At 45.2% G+C, this 16,234-nt stretch overlaps 1 protein-coding gene across 1 annotated transcript in view; it reads right to left on the bottom strand.

The window, feature by feature from the left end:
• The window catches only part of NRDE2 (NRDE-2, necessary for RNA interference, domain containing), a 133,664-nt gene that overhangs the window by 1,215 nt on the left and 116,215 nt on the right, over positions 1-16,234 (bottom strand). The window contains exons 11-14 of the mRNA XM_073608917.1: positions 13,212-13,598; positions 6,802-7,682; positions 4,482-4,620; positions 2,427-2,498 (exon numbers count right to left, since the gene is read on the bottom strand). Of these exons, the coding sequence (XP_073465018.1) occupies positions 2,427-2,498; positions 4,482-4,620; positions 6,802-7,682; positions 13,212-13,598 (1,479 nt within the window). The remainder of the gene's footprint in view (positions 1-2,426; positions 2,499-4,481; positions 4,621-6,801; positions 7,683-13,211; positions 13,599-16,234) is intronic.

Below are 16,234 nucleotides of genomic sequence, written 5' to 3'. Positions count from 1 at the left end.
AGACCAAGCTTCACATTACTCCTTGACCATGCCTGGTCCCTCATTGTAGGATTCATGGAGGGACCTGGCATGGTCAGGAAGTAATGTGAAGCTTGGTCTTTTCTGGTTACACTGCTTGATTAAATGAGAAGACGCAGTCTATCACGCTGGTCATATCTGTGGACTGTCGCTCTGAGCCACCTACTGGTCAAAGGGATCATCTTCCACTCAGATCTGAAATACAGGCGTACAGGTCTCATAGATTGGTGTTTACACCACAAGCCTTGTTGACTCATTGAACATATGCTGATTTAAATCCCTTCACTCCGGTAAGCCTTCACACAACCGGTGGTGGACACACTGTTGTTTTTTCCACTCAACATTGACATCACGAGGAACACGTTTTCTTCTTTCTTGATCTGGTGCATTACTTTTCTTCACCACTCCTTTATGGACTTTTCAATTCACAAAATCTTAACTTCCATAAGGACTTATAGAGTGTTTGAGCTTTGTGTTATTCACATTTTATTACACTGTTTTTGTACCAATTAATTGTTATTTATTTTTTGTGGTCATTCACATCATATACACCGTTTTTTGTACACATGATTTTGTAGCAGTACAAAGTTCCTAAGCGCTGCACATCATTTTATTTTTAGTTTTGATTTGCATTTGTTTAGTGTTGTACTGGCTGCTACCCGATAGATTTTTGGGTGTTAGCGCGATATACACAATCCCTCCGTCTGGTTTCTGATGAACTGGGTGAAATTCACTACACGGATGGTCCTGTCGCCCACCCCCAACCCTCTATATAGCCTTTTATTTAAAAACAAAGGAGTGGGACGAAAATGTTTTGGCTGCTTCATGTCATCAAACCAACTGTCTGCTTTCTGATGGAAACAATTACGGGTCTGAAGTTTAGTATGGCACCGCCAGAACATGCTGCCCCCACCATATGTCCATGGCTTCACTGTCCCACCTTTAGGCCTGGTGAATGTTGCCACATTGAGCAGAGCGAGACAAGCAAACATTTGTTCACTGATCCTCCCTCTGGTGAATGAACCTGGAAGTGGCGTGTATTTGCTCACTTCTGGGTTCAGAGATGTCATTCTCCTGTTGCTGTGGCCAGAGAAGCAATTACAGTGGTTCTAAGGGCAGGCCTTTTTTTTTTACCTTACTGCGTTCTGTGCATTAAAGCATAGTTCCGGTGAAAAAATTTTTTTTTTTTTTTTTATCCTAGCATTATTACTAATGAAATTCAAAAACGATTATACAATGATCATAATCGATTTATCAAAAATATAACATTTCTTACTGTAATATTTTATGCCTCAGTTTGCGGCTGTTGCCATCATGATTGTGGGCATGTGAAGCCCAATCAAGATTGCTTCCTGGATTCGTTTTGGAGAGGTGCATGCTGGGTAAACCAGCATGCACCTCTCGATCTCGCACATGCGCGATTCGCCGGCCGTAGCAGCGATTGTTTCTAAAGTTGCCATAAAAGGCGGCGATGGAGGAAGGTTCCGCCCAGTTGTTATGGCAACATCACAGTACTGCCCACAGACTCCTGGGAAATGATGACACATCATTTCCCAGGAGCACAGGCGAGGGAAGAAGTGACGAGGAGCTCCGCGGACCAGGAAGTGGCAGATCAGGAAGACTACATAGCAACAGGGCGATTCTGGTAAGAATAAAAAAAAAATTTCCTCCAAATGTTTTTTTATAGGTTTAGAGGAGTCCGCTTTTGAAAAAAAAAATTTCAGGGTGGAACTCTGCTTTAAGGTAAAAAATCTGCATGTAGCTTCCCCTCCAGCCCCCCTTATACTTACACTAGCCCAATCTTGATCCAGCGAATGTGCATGAGATCAGCTTCTCTCTCCCTCCTCATTGGCTCAGAGACAGCAGCAGAAGCAATTGGCTCTCGCTATTGTCAATCACAGCCTGTGAGAAGGGAGTGAGGGGGCAGGGCCGAGACGCTCTCTGTGTGTCAGTGGACACAGAGCAGGGCACAGGAGTGAACATGCACGAGTGCCCCCCAGAGCAAGAAGCTTGCTATGGGGGCACTCACCAGGCAGGGGGCTGGAGCCAGGAGTGCCGGCAGGAGACCCAAGAAAAGGAGGATCAGGGCTGCTCTGTGCAAAACCATTACACAGAGCAGGTAAGCATAACATATGTGTAGTTTTCATTTCAAATTATTTGGGCATTTACAATCACTTTAACCCAGCACCCGTGTCTGACACCTGTTTCTTTTGGAAGGTGAACCGGCACTTTAGGCGTTTGAGCAACACACACCTCTTTTCATTTACTCAGCAAAAACTGACCATTGCTGAGCTTCTGAAGTCACCAGAGTGCACCAAAAACTGCTGGTCTGTGTTAGCAGCACCACTGATGTTTTCAATATGGTGAATGAAGGAAGGGAAGGCAGAGGGTCTTACACAGTTTCTTACCTTAGCCCATGGGCAGCTCTGTATTGCTTTGTAGAAGAGACCTCGGCCCCTGTCACCATGTCCCAGAGAAACCTGCAACACAAAAAAACAACAGTCTATAAGTCAGACAAATTGATAGTCTGATCAGGCAGCCTAGCTATACCTGTATGGGAACATCCGCTCATCCTCCCAATCCACTCTGATGCCAGTCAAGCATCACTCCTGCACCTCCAAGTCAGTGAAATAAAGTCCTGTGTCCCTTCTTGCCTTCCTCCCACTCACACTGCACAGGCACCAGCACCACTCCTGAAGCCATATCTGTCTCCCATAGAAGCTCAGAGCCTTTGCCTGCAGCTCCCTCCTCTGACTCTAATAGCACGGAAGTGATCCTGTAAGCCATACCCTCCTGTAAAACATCTCTCATGGAGAAAGGGGCAGTGCTGTGCGCTGATAACGGCTCTATGGTGTACGGAGATTTACCATGTAAGTGACTTTGGTTCTATAATCTGATGCTGGACAGGTTGGTGTAGTCCGAGCAGTGCTGGGTGTCACTGCTGCCCCTGGAGGATAGAGATTACTGAGGGCTCAGAGTGAGGTACACAGGTTAGATGGGAGAGTGCACTGCACCTGCCAGGGAGGATGGGGACTCCTAGAGGGGCCATTACTGTAGCGGACTGTGTGTGATCTCCTTCTGGGGATTGGACCAGGGGATGGCCCATTCATTGAGGCGCCCGGGTGCCGCCTCCTCTCTCCAGGTCACCCCCCCTATATGCAATGGAGAGATTGCATATAGACCCCCTATTCATGCGTCCGGCCCCTTGAATTACAGCGGCAGGATTTTTTTTTTTCTTTTTTTTAAGCGCCCGATTAGAGCCAGATGCTCAAATTTAGAAAAAATGATCCACACTCCAGTTGTTGCTCTTAAAATTTCTTCATTTTATTAAATAGCCACAGTGAACAAATGCTGATTAAATCAGTTGACGTGTTTCAGCCTATAAGGCCTTAGTCATAATTCATGGGTTATGACTAAAGCCTTAGGCTGAAACACGTCAACTGATTTAATCAGCGTTTGTTCACTGTGGCGATTTAATAAAATGAAGAAATTTTAAGAGCAACAACCAAAGTGCAGGTCATTTTTTCTACATTACTCTACTTAGCCAGCGACTGTGGATCGAGCACCTGGGAGCTCTGCTATCTATGTGGTGATTGGGTGGTAGCACTGGCTTTTCTGTGTATACTAGAGGCTCTAATTGGCTTCAAAATAGGGTGGGCTCGGGTCGCAGAGAGTGCAACCAGAGACCACCCAGGTGTGTTACAACAGCGAATAATCATTTGCTGTTATAACACACCTGTTTGGGCTCTGGTTGCACTCTCTGGTTGTTAGCCCGCCCCCGCCCCCCCAAAAAAAAAAAAAAAAAAACACCAGCCGCCACTGGATCGGACATATGGTGGGGTGAGTGGAGTTTTGTTCCCCTCCCTCTCCTCTGGATGCAGTCACATGACCTCTGACATGCTGATCTGTTCACCTGTTACAGATTGGGCACTCAGGCTCAAAAAGGTTTGCCATCACTGCACTAGGAGTATAGGGGAAATAGAAATGGAAAGTCTACAATATAGTCCAGTGATGGCGAACCTTGGCGCCCCAGATGTTTTGGAACTAACTTTCCCCATGATGCTCATGCACTCTGCAGCGTAGCTGAGCATCATGAGAAATGTAGTTCCAAAACATCTGGGGTGCCAAGGTTCACCATCACTGAAAAGGAAAAAGAGGCAGCTCCCCTGAATAAGGTCCTGAGTCAACCTAGTAAACATAAGGGCAGAAAAGAGCAGAGGGCGCCTCTGTGCAAAGCAGCAATTGTACAAATATAATACTGCACTCACATGTAGTAGAGGAAGAGTCAGCATGTCACCCATGGAGGACTTGTATAAAATATTACAAATTAGTGTTTTTTTTGGTTTGTGTTGCTCAGATACAGTGAAGATCCGCTTTACTGTGGAAAAGGTTGCTGATCCCGGCTTTTAAATAATACACATATGAGACCTAAAGAAGGGAAAAGGGGTCCAGGGACAACTCACCGTAAAGTGCAGGTACATCCTCCAGAGCAGCACACATCGGGACCCCCGCTCCGTGCCCACACAGTGCTCAAACAAGGCCTTGATGCGATTGGACAAGCCAGTCTCTGGGAATACTGTGTGCACCTCTCCCATGTCCACCCTGCAAAACACAGACTCAAGTCACACAGCCCTGGGTGTTCCCAAAATGCATTTCATTTATTAACGGGAGGATTGGCACATTTTTTTTAGACCCATTATCCATACACTGAATATATCATATCTGAAAGTCTGGCAAAAGGACGCGGTTTTTACTGACTATAACCTAAACAGCGAAGTCGTGAAAGCTGGAAAATAAGAAGAAAAAGGACCACAAAATGAACATTGTTTCCAATATCTACCAATCAGGTTTCACCTTTCATTTTATGTAGGGATGCACCGACACCGGTGCTGATGCCAAGCATTTGTGCAAGTATCGGAACTCACCCAAATGCTCCCGATACCAAAACTTTGCAGTGCGATTTGTGTTCCTACAAAATGAATGGGCGCAAGTCACACTGCAAAGTATGGCATACGATGTGAACAGGAATGCGGTGCGATTCCTGTCCGAATCGCATGGGATTTCCCCCACGGCTCATATGTGTGTATGTATAGAAAGGGAAAAGCACCATCTAGTGGGCAGTTTAAAAAAATGTTAGAACTCACAGTACATATCTGGCCACATGCAAAATAATCTACGTAGGTGTCCCAGTCTGCCGATGATGGCAAATCGGGGCCGCTGGAGGTGCTCACAGGGCTGGAGGAGATTTAGAGGCGGTCCGCCCCCAAGCTGACATCACTTCGACCCTACACCCATGGGGTCCCAGAACTTCTCCTCCAGCAGCCCTGATTTGCTATCATCGGCAGACCAGGACACCTATGTAGATTATTTTGCATGTGGCCAGATACGTACTGTGAGTTCTAACATTTTTTTTTTTAAACTGCCCACTAGATGGCGCTTTTCCCTTTCTATACACACACACACACGAGCAGTTGAGGAAAATGCATGCGATTCGGACAGGAATTTGTATTGACGCAAATCGCACCACAAAGTATTGGTACTTGGTATCGGCGAGTATTTAACCGAAAGTATCAGTACTCGTCGCTTAAGAAAAAAAAAAAAAATTGGCGCAAACCTGTGTCACAGCTTTAACCTTTCCCATCCCCGCCCCCGAAAAAGAAAAAAAAAATAGTAAGCAGTGACTGAAAGCTTTTAGCTGGGATGATTATGGTGCAGAGGAGGCAGCGATCTTCTAGTCTTAGACTGACCATACACTCTTCGAATCTTGGCCAGTTCTGCAGGAACTGTCCGGGAATTGAACCATTAATGGGCAGACTGAGTGGCGGCTGGTGGGGGTTTTTTTTTTTGGGGGGGGGGGGGGGTGGCACCCCCCCACCCTTTACCCCATCGGTTACAAGTGGGCTCCTACGGGTGGCAGGTTGCGGGCTCCTATGGGCAGCGTGCAGCGGCTCGTGTCCTCTCTGGATCACGGCGGCTTCTGCCGTGCGGCTCCTCCCTCCCCCCTCTTAGGCGTCCAATAGGATCGCCTATTTTTTCGGGTGACTGATGTGAAAACCAGCTTCCTGATTGGCCGGGAGGAGGATCAGTGTTACAACAGCGAATATTGATTTGCTGTTGTAAGACAACTGGGTGGGCTCAGAGTGCACTCTCTGCGACCCGAGACCACCCTACATTGAACCCCATTAGAGCCTATGGCTCTAATTCAGGGGTCTCAAACTGGTGGCCCTCCAGCTGTTGCGAAACTACAAGTCCCATGAGGCAATGCAAGGCTGACAGTTACAAGCATGACTCCCACAGGCAGCGGCATGATGGGATTTGTAGTTTCGCAATAGTTGGAGAGCCACTAGTTTGAGACCCCTGCTCTAATTAGTGCTTAACAAAAAACAGCCCCCCCCCCCCTTTGAATTGGAATCCATGCACCGGTGTCCTGAAAGGAGCCGGACAGATGGATAGGGGAGGCGGCGATGGACAGGGAAAGGGGGGGCGGCCCCCGGATAGGGTGAATTTATCAAGTCGATCGATCAACTTGAGTACAGCCAGCCTGCCGGATTCACTTGCGATTATCGCAAGCGGGCGGCTGCTATAGCGATAATCACAATCTTCTCCTCGCGAGGATGGCTTCCCCTACCGTGAGAAGACAAATTGCCCAGCATGAGGGATTCTCCTGTCAATACTGTGGTTTTGCACCTTCTATAGCCAGACTTGAGCAAGTCATGTCTGCCTCCAGTACAGCAGATTAATTTAATATATCAGATCAGGATGATGAAAAAAGGCCTGGGCTACCTTTGAACAGATTCCAGCAGCTTTTTCCTATCTTCCTCCGCCCGAATGGCAAACAGATATGGCTCCAGGGCATCCGATGTCCTCCTGACCCCATCAATGAACCTCCTGGCTTTGCTGATATTGTGAGACCTGCTCTCAGTCTGAATGTAGGAGTTCCACAAGGTGACGTTGTCGGGATACAGACGTAAAGCATCCAACAATGCGTCCCTGAGAGGTGCCCGCGGGTACACGCTCACCTTAACGTGATGTCTGAACAAGTTGATTTGCATCAGCTTGACAGCCTGCAGAGGGCTGTACGAGTCCTGCCATTCTCCACACCCAGCTGCGGGGGGCGACAGCGAGCCAGTGACCTGCCTAAACACCGTAGCGGCAGCCTCCATGCCCACGGTGAGGTATTGGAAAAGTGCGTAACAACCCGTTAAGGTGACCAGCGACGCCGAGGGCGGCAAATTCAAGCTGTCCTGCAGAGTACGCTCGTAGGTTTTTCTTGCTTTCAAAATGGTAATAGCCTGAGCGGGTCCAATATAGGGTTTGTAGGGTGAACTTTCGGCTAGACTGGCCAGGATATGGACCGCTCGGGACCCGCCACCCCCCTCCAAAGGGTCCGTTATCCCCCCTTCCAGCTCGGCATACAGTAAACAGAGGTTGCAGAGTTCTTGGTCCTTTAACCCTTTGCCTCCCGCCAGGCCGATCGTAGCATCAAACACCTTCCTGGCCTCCTCTGCGTTCCCCAGGAGCCACTCCAGGAGGGCGTATTCCTTCCACAGCGCCAGGCTGTTCCGGTTCCAGGGCTCTTTCAGCAGACTTTTTGCAAGTCTCCTACTCCTCTTCCCCTGGGATTTAAGCTGCTTCTTCCTCTGGGTTCCAATACACTGGACAACCTGGAACAGCAAAGAACATAAGGCATCACCCAGCAAGTCATATACACACTGATAGAAAACAAGAGCAAGCTTGGCATGAATATGTACCAGGGTGGATAAAAATCAATGACTTAAAGTGGAGTTCCACCCACTTTTACAACTCTTCAGCATCCCTCACTAAACTGTGCACTGTAAACGAATTGGATATTTTTTATTCTCAGCACCTACTGTATATCTGCTGTATTCATTTGTCACTTCCTCCTCCCTGGCCGTGGCCCATCACATCATTTCCTGTTTGCAATGCCTTCTGGGAAGGGGCGGCAACTTCCTCTGACACTGCCGTTGCTATGGAAACCTGACCTGAAACCTATTACACTGCTTGTACTGCACTGAGCATGTGCAAGATCTACAGTCTGGCTTCAGATGCCCACACCTAAGATGGCCACGGCCTGCTGTAATTTTATAAAATAACAAACTACTGCTATAAACTAACAAAACAGACCTTAGTTTACAGACTAACTTTACTAGAATACATTAAGCTTGTGTATTATAGGGGTATTTTTATTTAAAAAGTATAAATTCGGCCGGAACACCACTTTAACCACTTAAAGAGGAGTTCCACCCGAGGTCCAGTCAAAAATAAATAAATAAATTAAAAGTCAGCAGCTACAAATACTGCAGCTGCTGACTTTTAATTGGACACTTACCTGTCCCAGGGTGCAGCGATGCGGGGGGATCGAAGCCCCGCTCGTCACCCCCTCCGTTCAGCGGTGCTGGCATTGCAACTGTGGGCGCCGGGCTGTGGCTTCACAGCCTGGCACCCACTGCACATGCGCGAGCGGCGCCGCGCGCCGCGATTGGCCGCTCAGTAACCTGGCACCTGTAATGGGTCCCAGATGATTGACAGGAGGGAGGGAGCAGAGCTGAGCCCTTCCCGTGCCGAGGGGGAAGTGATGTCACCAGCCCAGGCACTGGAAGAGGCAGACTACGAGGGACCACCTAGCAACAGGCATTTAGAGGTAAGTAAAAAAAAAAAATATCCAAATGTTTTTTTGTATTTTTTTTAAGATTTTTCATGTAGTTTTTTTTTATTTGGGTGGAACCCCACTTTTAGGACCGAGCCTCTTCCTGAGATTTGTGGTTTACAAGTTAAAAACATTTTTTTTTGCAAGAAAATTACTTAGAACCCTCCAAACATTATGCATTTTTTTTCCTAACACCCTAGAGAATAAAATGGAGGTCATTGCAATACTTTCTGTCACACCGTATTTGCGCAGCGTCTCACAGCCGTACTTTTTTTTTGGAAAAGATACACTTTTTTTAATTAAAAAATAAGACAGTAAAGTTAGCCCAATTTTTTTTATATCGTGAAAGATAATGTTACGCCGAGTAAATTGATACCCAACATGTCACGCTTCAAAATTGCGCCCGCTCGTGGAATGGCGATTCCGGTGCGGGGGGATAAACAAGTCCCTGCAACTTTTTCTGTGCGAATCCAATGCGAGTTCGGCCATACAACTGTATGGCCAAAACTCGCATTGCTAAGACATCGCAGTCAGGCTGGCTGGCTTTTATTGCAGAAGAGATATGAACCGTCTCTTCTGCAATTAAATACCACTAATACCTGCCTGCTTGCCGTCTTGCACATGTGCAGCTCAGCTTACAGTGCCGGGTTGGTCTTCGAGTGCCGGGATGACGAGAGCCTCCTGCATGTGTGCAGTGATATGTAGAAGGAGTTCTGTCCTCCTCTCTGCTGCCAACTGCTGAGATGGGGGAGGGGCAGAGACGAGGGGATGCTGCGGCCTCACGGAGAAGCAAAACATCTGGCGGAGGAGTTCTGCCCTCCTCTGACGACTGCTGAGGCAAGATGGGGGGCGGAGATGAGGGGTCACCGCAGCTGCGGTAGAAGTGCGAGGGCCACAAGAAAAGGCCTGGCCGAATTCGATCCGTGGGCCTTGTGTTTGACACATGTGACCTAGGCGATTCCAGCGGATGTGTGTCAAAATGAGGTACCCGCTCCCCTCCCCCCAAAAAAAAACATTGTTCCAAAAGTAGGGGGGGGGGGGGGGGGATTTCCTTTTCTCAGTGAAGTTGCGCTTTATTGGTACAGAAATACCCCAGAAGCCAAGACTTTTCCTACAAGGCAGATAAACACTTCCAATAGGTCTGCACCGAGTCTGAAAAAGATAGCAGCCAAAACTAGCGCAAAAAAGAGAAAAAAAAAAAACAAACAAACAATGAAAAAGGTGCACTGGGCAGGGCATTAGGCTGTACAAAACAATACTAAAGGGGTCCGCAGCACACTAGACCCCGCTAGAGTGAGCAAGGCGACAGGGTCACTTTAAAGCAACTTTGGTAGCGAAGAGTTAACAGCATGATATATTTTAGAATCCTATTTTGCTTTTCCTTACATCCCCCCCAATCATCGTATAAAGAAATGTGTGATATCTGGCAATTTCAGGTAGACATGTGCACTGACAAAAAATTTGTTCGTTTTAGTTTCATTCATTTTTTGCTGTTTTCAGAAATTCATTTTCAAATTTCCGAATTTCGAATTGCCAAAATTAGAATATTCAAAAATTCGAAAGTCTGAAAAAAAAGAAAGAAAATCAGTAAAATTCGAAATAATAACTATTAAATTATAGGTTTCATCCCCTCCAGATCAGCAGCAACAAATATTCGCAGGCTCTTTTTGAATCTGCAATTGCCAATGGACAACGGGGGAGCTGGTGCCATTCTGTCATTGGATGCCCAGAAGGCATTTGACATGGTAGAATGGGAGTATCTATGGATGGTATTGATTGCCTTTGGTATAGGTCCAGGCTTTATAACCTGGCTAAAATTATTATATAAAGACCCTAGGGCAAGGCTGCGTATCAATGACACTATGTCACCAGCTTTCCCGTTATCCCGGGGAACTAGACAAGGCTGCCCTCTATTCCCGTTGCTGTTTGCATTGGCGGTGGAACCATTGGCCGCCGCAGTTAGACAGTCTTCGGAGATAGAGGGATTCCGACGTGCAGGAAGAGAGGACAAAATATCCTTATATGCAGATGATGCCTTAATCTTTCTGAGCGACCCCACAAAATCCTTAGAGGAACTCATGGCACTTGTATCTGCATTTGGACAGTTTTCTGGGTTTCGCATCAACTGGGAGAAGTCGGTATTGATGCCACTATATAAAGCCAAAATTTAATTACCAGACTGTGCAAAACAAATTCAAATAAAACATAAAATTAAGTATTTAGGGATCCAGATAACTCGAAAAGTGGGGGACTATGTGGACCTTAACCTTAGACCACTATTGACTAGGCTTAAAGATAAATGTCGGACCTGGTGCAAACTCCCACTAACTGTGATTGGCAGAGCCAATCTTATAAAGATGATTTGGGCTCCACAATTATTGTACATTTTTCATAATTGCCCGATGTGGATAGCCGCATTTTGGTTTAAAAGGATAGAATCGCTCTTTCGCGAACTCATTTGGAAGAAAAAATATGCACGTATTAAATTAACAACCTTAATGCTGGCTAAAGATGAGGGGGGACTCTCTATCCCACATCCAAAAAATTATTTTTTGGCTTCACAAACCCAGCAATTTTTTGGCTGGACAGAGGTAGATGAGAATGATCCCATACAGGGGTTATTACTTCCACTGGGTAAGGGATATTCAATGATGTCCCTACTAGAGACAAAAACCTTTCAAAAAGATAAGAAATTCATGACAGGTGAGCTATTCAATAAGGTATGGCTAGCAAAAAAAAGATTACTAACATTACAGGTTATACTTCCTATACACCAATATGGAATAACGCAAATTATGAGGAAGTGCAGAGATTGGAGAGATTTGGGCTTTGGCAAACTCAGGGGCTGAGATATGTGGAACAACTGTTTTGGAACGATAAGATAAAATCATTTGCGCAAATATCTGAGGAATTCGGGATTCCAAGACAGAGGTTCTTTCAGTATCTCCAGCTTAGACATGCTTTTCATGTCCAGGCCCGTACATCTGTATTTAAGCTTAATGTCTCTAAAATAACAATATTGTTGAAGAAAAGGGATCAAAAGAAGGGACTTATCTCTGAAATATATGAGATATTGCAGTGTAAATTTAAGGAAACGGTAGTGGTGCCGGCCAGGTCGCAGTGGGAACGAGACCTGGGAGCACTGACTGACGCTCAGTGGTCAGAGGTCTTGTCTGCGATCCCAAAGGTATCTCTGTCAGCTACTCAAAAATTAACACAACTTTTTATTACACACAGATTATACTATACCCCCGAAAAACTATTTAAATGGAAACGCAGGGAATTCCCCTTATGCCCCCGATGCAGTGGTGCACCGGCTAATCTAATACACATGTTGTGGAAATGCCCCAAACTCCATCGTTACTGGCAGGATATAATTAAAAACATAAATAGCGCATTAGGTATAGAAATTTCACTATATCCAAATTTATGTTTATTAAATATAGTGGAGGAACCAAATATTTCAAAACATACCCATACCGCAATGACGAGAGGCTTGTTTCAGGCACGAAAGCTAATTGCTCAGAAGTGGATATCTATATACCCCCCAACGGTCGAAGAATGGAGAACACAAATAAAAGAAACCATAATAAAAGGAGGAATTTATTTATACACATAGAGGGAGCCAAGATAAATTTGACGCTATCTGGAAAAGCTGGGTAGAGGCCTGGGACAATAAAAATAAAAGATGAATCAATATGAGAGAGGGACAATGTTGGGTCTGGGTAGAGGATGGGGGGATGGGGGGGGGGGCTTTCGGGGTCGCAGGGGGGGGGGGGGATACAGCAGGGGGAGGAAATCTATTTTTGTTGTCGTTGGGTTTTGCCCCCTTCCTTTTTTTTTTTTTTTTAATTTTTTTTTTTTTGGGGGGGGGCGGGTGAATGTTAGAAGCAAGATTATGTATCTGGAATAAAATGTATGGAGAAATGTATAACTTGTACTGCTACGAAAAGAATTAAAAAAGTACGGAATAAAAAAAAAAAAAATTATAGGTATTGGAATTTCTTTTCAAATTTGGCTGTTTGCGAACATAACAAATACAAATTTATCTGAAGTTACAAATTATCCGAAAAAAAAAAAACAAATGGAATGGAACAAATTAATAATAAATAATAATAATAAAAAGGTTTTATTATTATTGTTATTTTGTTATTATTAGATCGTTACGTTCCATTTGTTTAGATGTGGCATTCGTTATATCAGATAATTCGTAACTTCGGATAAATTCGTATTCGTTACATTCACGAACAGCCAAATTTGAAAGGAAATTCCAATACCTATAATTTAATAGTTATTATTTGTTAGTTTTTATTTAAGATTTACAGGTTTTTGAATTTTCAGATTTTCATTCTTCAATTTGGATTTTCAAATTTCCAAATTTTCGAATTCGGAAATGTGAAATTTCGAAAAAAATTCGAAATTTCGGAAATTAAAAAATTCGGAATTAACGAAATTTGTCAAAATTCGTTATAAAACAAATTCGGAACTAAACGAATTGCACATGTCTAATTTCAGGTTCCATTACCTTGAAGATTTCATATTGCAGCCAGCAGACACACAGCTCCATCTTCTCTTGTCCCTGGAACAAGGACATCGCGGATTGGAAGACGTTCTGTATGAAGCATTCACCTTCCTTACAGTGGCCGATCTGCTGCCTCCCTCTGTTCACTGTGTTGAGATGACCGACTGCACTGACCCCAGCCAGAGGTGCCTCGAACGAAGTCACCAACCTCTCACCGGCTGACATGTGGTCAAAGAGGGAGAGCTCATCCAGGGCTGGGTATAGACAGGCCGCAGGAGGCCGAGAGCCGCAGGGGACACCCAGGAACTGCAGGAAGGAAAGCATCAACTGGAACTTCAATGCCGGGCTGGTGATCCTGAACATAGACGGTCCAAGGTCATCAAAGAGGACCTGTAACGGGAAATGGCTGTAAGCAGAATCCAGACAAAGATCTCTACAGGAACACAGACATTCTCTATTCTCAGCAAAAGTATTACTGCTTTACGTTATGTTTATTAACCACTTAAGGACCGAGCCTCTTCTTGAGATTTGTTGTTTACAAGTTAAAAATATTTTTTTTTGCTAGAAAATTACTTAGAAACATTATACATTTTTTTTTCTAACACCCTAGAGAATAAAATGGTGGTTATTGCAACACTTTCTGTCACACCATATTTGTGCAGCGGTCTTACCGTACAAGCGCACTTTTTTTTAAAAAAAAATTCACTTTTTTTTTAATTAAAAAAAATAAGACACAGAAAAGTTAGCCCAATTTTTTTTTTAATATCATGAAAGATAATGTTTAAATTAATACCCAACATGTTAAACTATTACCCTTAAAAATCTCCATAGGCGACGTTTAAAAAATTCTACAGGTTGTATGTTTTGAGTTACAGAGGAGGTCTAGGGCTAGAATTATTGCTCTCGCTCTACTGATCGCGGCGATACCTCACAAGTGTGGTTTGAACACCATTTTCATATGCGGGCGCTACTCACTTATGCGTTCGCTTCTGCAAGCGAGCTCGGTGGGACGGGGCGCGTTTTTTTCCCCTTATTTTACATTTTACTTTTACACTGTTCTTTAAAAAAAAAAAAAAAATGATGTCACTTTTATTCCATTACAAGGAATGTAAACATCCCTTGTAATAGAAAAAAAAGGCATGACAGGTCCTCTTAAATATGAGATCTGGGGTCAAAAAGACATCACATCTCATATTTACACTAAAATGCGATAAAAAAAAAAAAATAAAAAAAATAAATAAATTCGTCATTTAAAAAAAATGGCCCTTTAAGAGCTATGGGCGAAAGCAACGTTTTGACGTCGCTTCCGCCCTGCAATGGTATGGAGACGGGTGGGGGCCATCTTCCCCCTCACTTGTCTACATGCCAAGGAAGGAGCAACATTCGATCGCCTCCGCCGCTGCTGACGGTTCCGGTAAGCGCCGGAAGGAGGGGGGGCCCCTCTCCCGCCGCCGATAAAAGTGATCTCGCGGCGAATCCGCCGCAGAGACCACTTTGATCTGAAAGCAGACTGCCGGCTGAAGAAGAGGATACTGGGGTTATGGTAGCTGCTGCCACAACAACGATATTCCGATTCAAAGTCAGGAGGTATATCGGTGTGCGCAGCGGTCCGCAAGTGGTTAAAACCCTTCAGAGAGCAAAACATGGACCCCCTTCCCCCCCTCTAATACACCCTAATAATTTATCCTCACCTTTTGAAACAAGATATACTCACTTAAATCCGCAGTTCAAGTCTCTTGCCAGCACTGGTTCTGAGTTCTGCTAATCCAGCACCGCCCCGGCAGTTCCCTCAATGGATAGCGATCGGGAAAGGTCCAATGTCATACAGGCAGTGACAAGGACACCCCAAGAAGAATCCGGCCCCATGTGCCCGGGGCAGCATAGTGACTAGCAAGTCCGCCTAGCAGTATCTAGGGCTGCCGGTTTGAATCCCAACCATAGTACTACCTGCCTGGAGTTTGCATGTTCTCCCTGTACCTGTGTGGGTTTCCTCTGGGTACTCCGGTTTCCTCCCACACTCCAAAGGCACGCTGGTAGGTTAAAAAGGAAGTAAACCCTGATGGGTTTTACTTCCTCTTTTTTCCCCCTGCAAAGTAAAAGCATAATGGGCTAGTATGCATCACATCCTAGCCCACTATGTGGCACTTACCTGCCAACGAAGCCTGTGATGTCCCCGCATCCACCTTCACTCCCCTTCCTTCCAGGTCCGCGGACTCCGGCTCTGTGACTGGCCGGAGTCATGTGACGTCACTCCCACGCGTGTGCATGCGGGAGCCGTCAGTCACGGCACTTGCTAGTGAAGAAATGGCAAGGAGGGCTGTTCCTTCACAGCGCATGCACCGATGACATCACCGGCGCACTACAAGGTAAATATCTCCTAAACGGCGCACATTTAGGAGATAATTACAGTACCTATAGGTAAGCCTTATTCTAGACTTATCTGTAGGTAAAAGTGACAATGAGAGGTTTACAACCATTTTATTTTGTCTCCTGTCTAAATTGGCCTTAGTATGTGTATGTGTAGGTATGAATGTGAGTTAGGAACCTTGGATTGTATCCTTGAGGGCGGGGATCAATGTGAATGTATAATAAATACACTATATTGTCAAAAGTATTGGGACACCTGCCTTCACACGCACATGAACTTTAAAGTGGTGTTCCGGCCGAAATTATAGTTTTTAAATAAAAATACCCCTATAATACACAAGCTTAATGTATTCTAGTAAAGTTAGTCTGTAAACTAAGGTCTGTTTTGTTAGTTTATAGCAGTAGTTTGTTATTTTATAAACTTACAGCAGGCCGTGGCCATCTTAAGTGTGGGCATCTGAAGCCAGACTGTATTTCTTCCTGGATCTCATCCTTGCAGATCTCGCACATGCTCAGTGCAGCACAAGCAGTGTAATAGGTATCAGGTCAGGTTTCCATAGCAACGGCAGTGTCAGAGGAAGTTGCCGCCCCTTCCCAGAAGGCATTGCAAACAGGAAATGATGCGATGGGCCACGGCCAGGGAGGAGGAAGTGAAAAAG

The sequence above is a fragment of the Aquarana catesbeiana genome, linkage group LG13 (assembly GCF_042186555.1).
Source record: "Aquarana catesbeiana isolate 2022-GZ linkage group LG13, ASM4218655v1, whole genome shotgun sequence".
In the NCBI taxonomy this organism is placed as follows: domain Eukaryota; kingdom Metazoa; phylum Chordata; class Amphibia; order Anura; family Ranidae; genus Aquarana; species Aquarana catesbeiana.
This window is presented reverse-complemented; position numbering and strand designations above follow the sequence as displayed.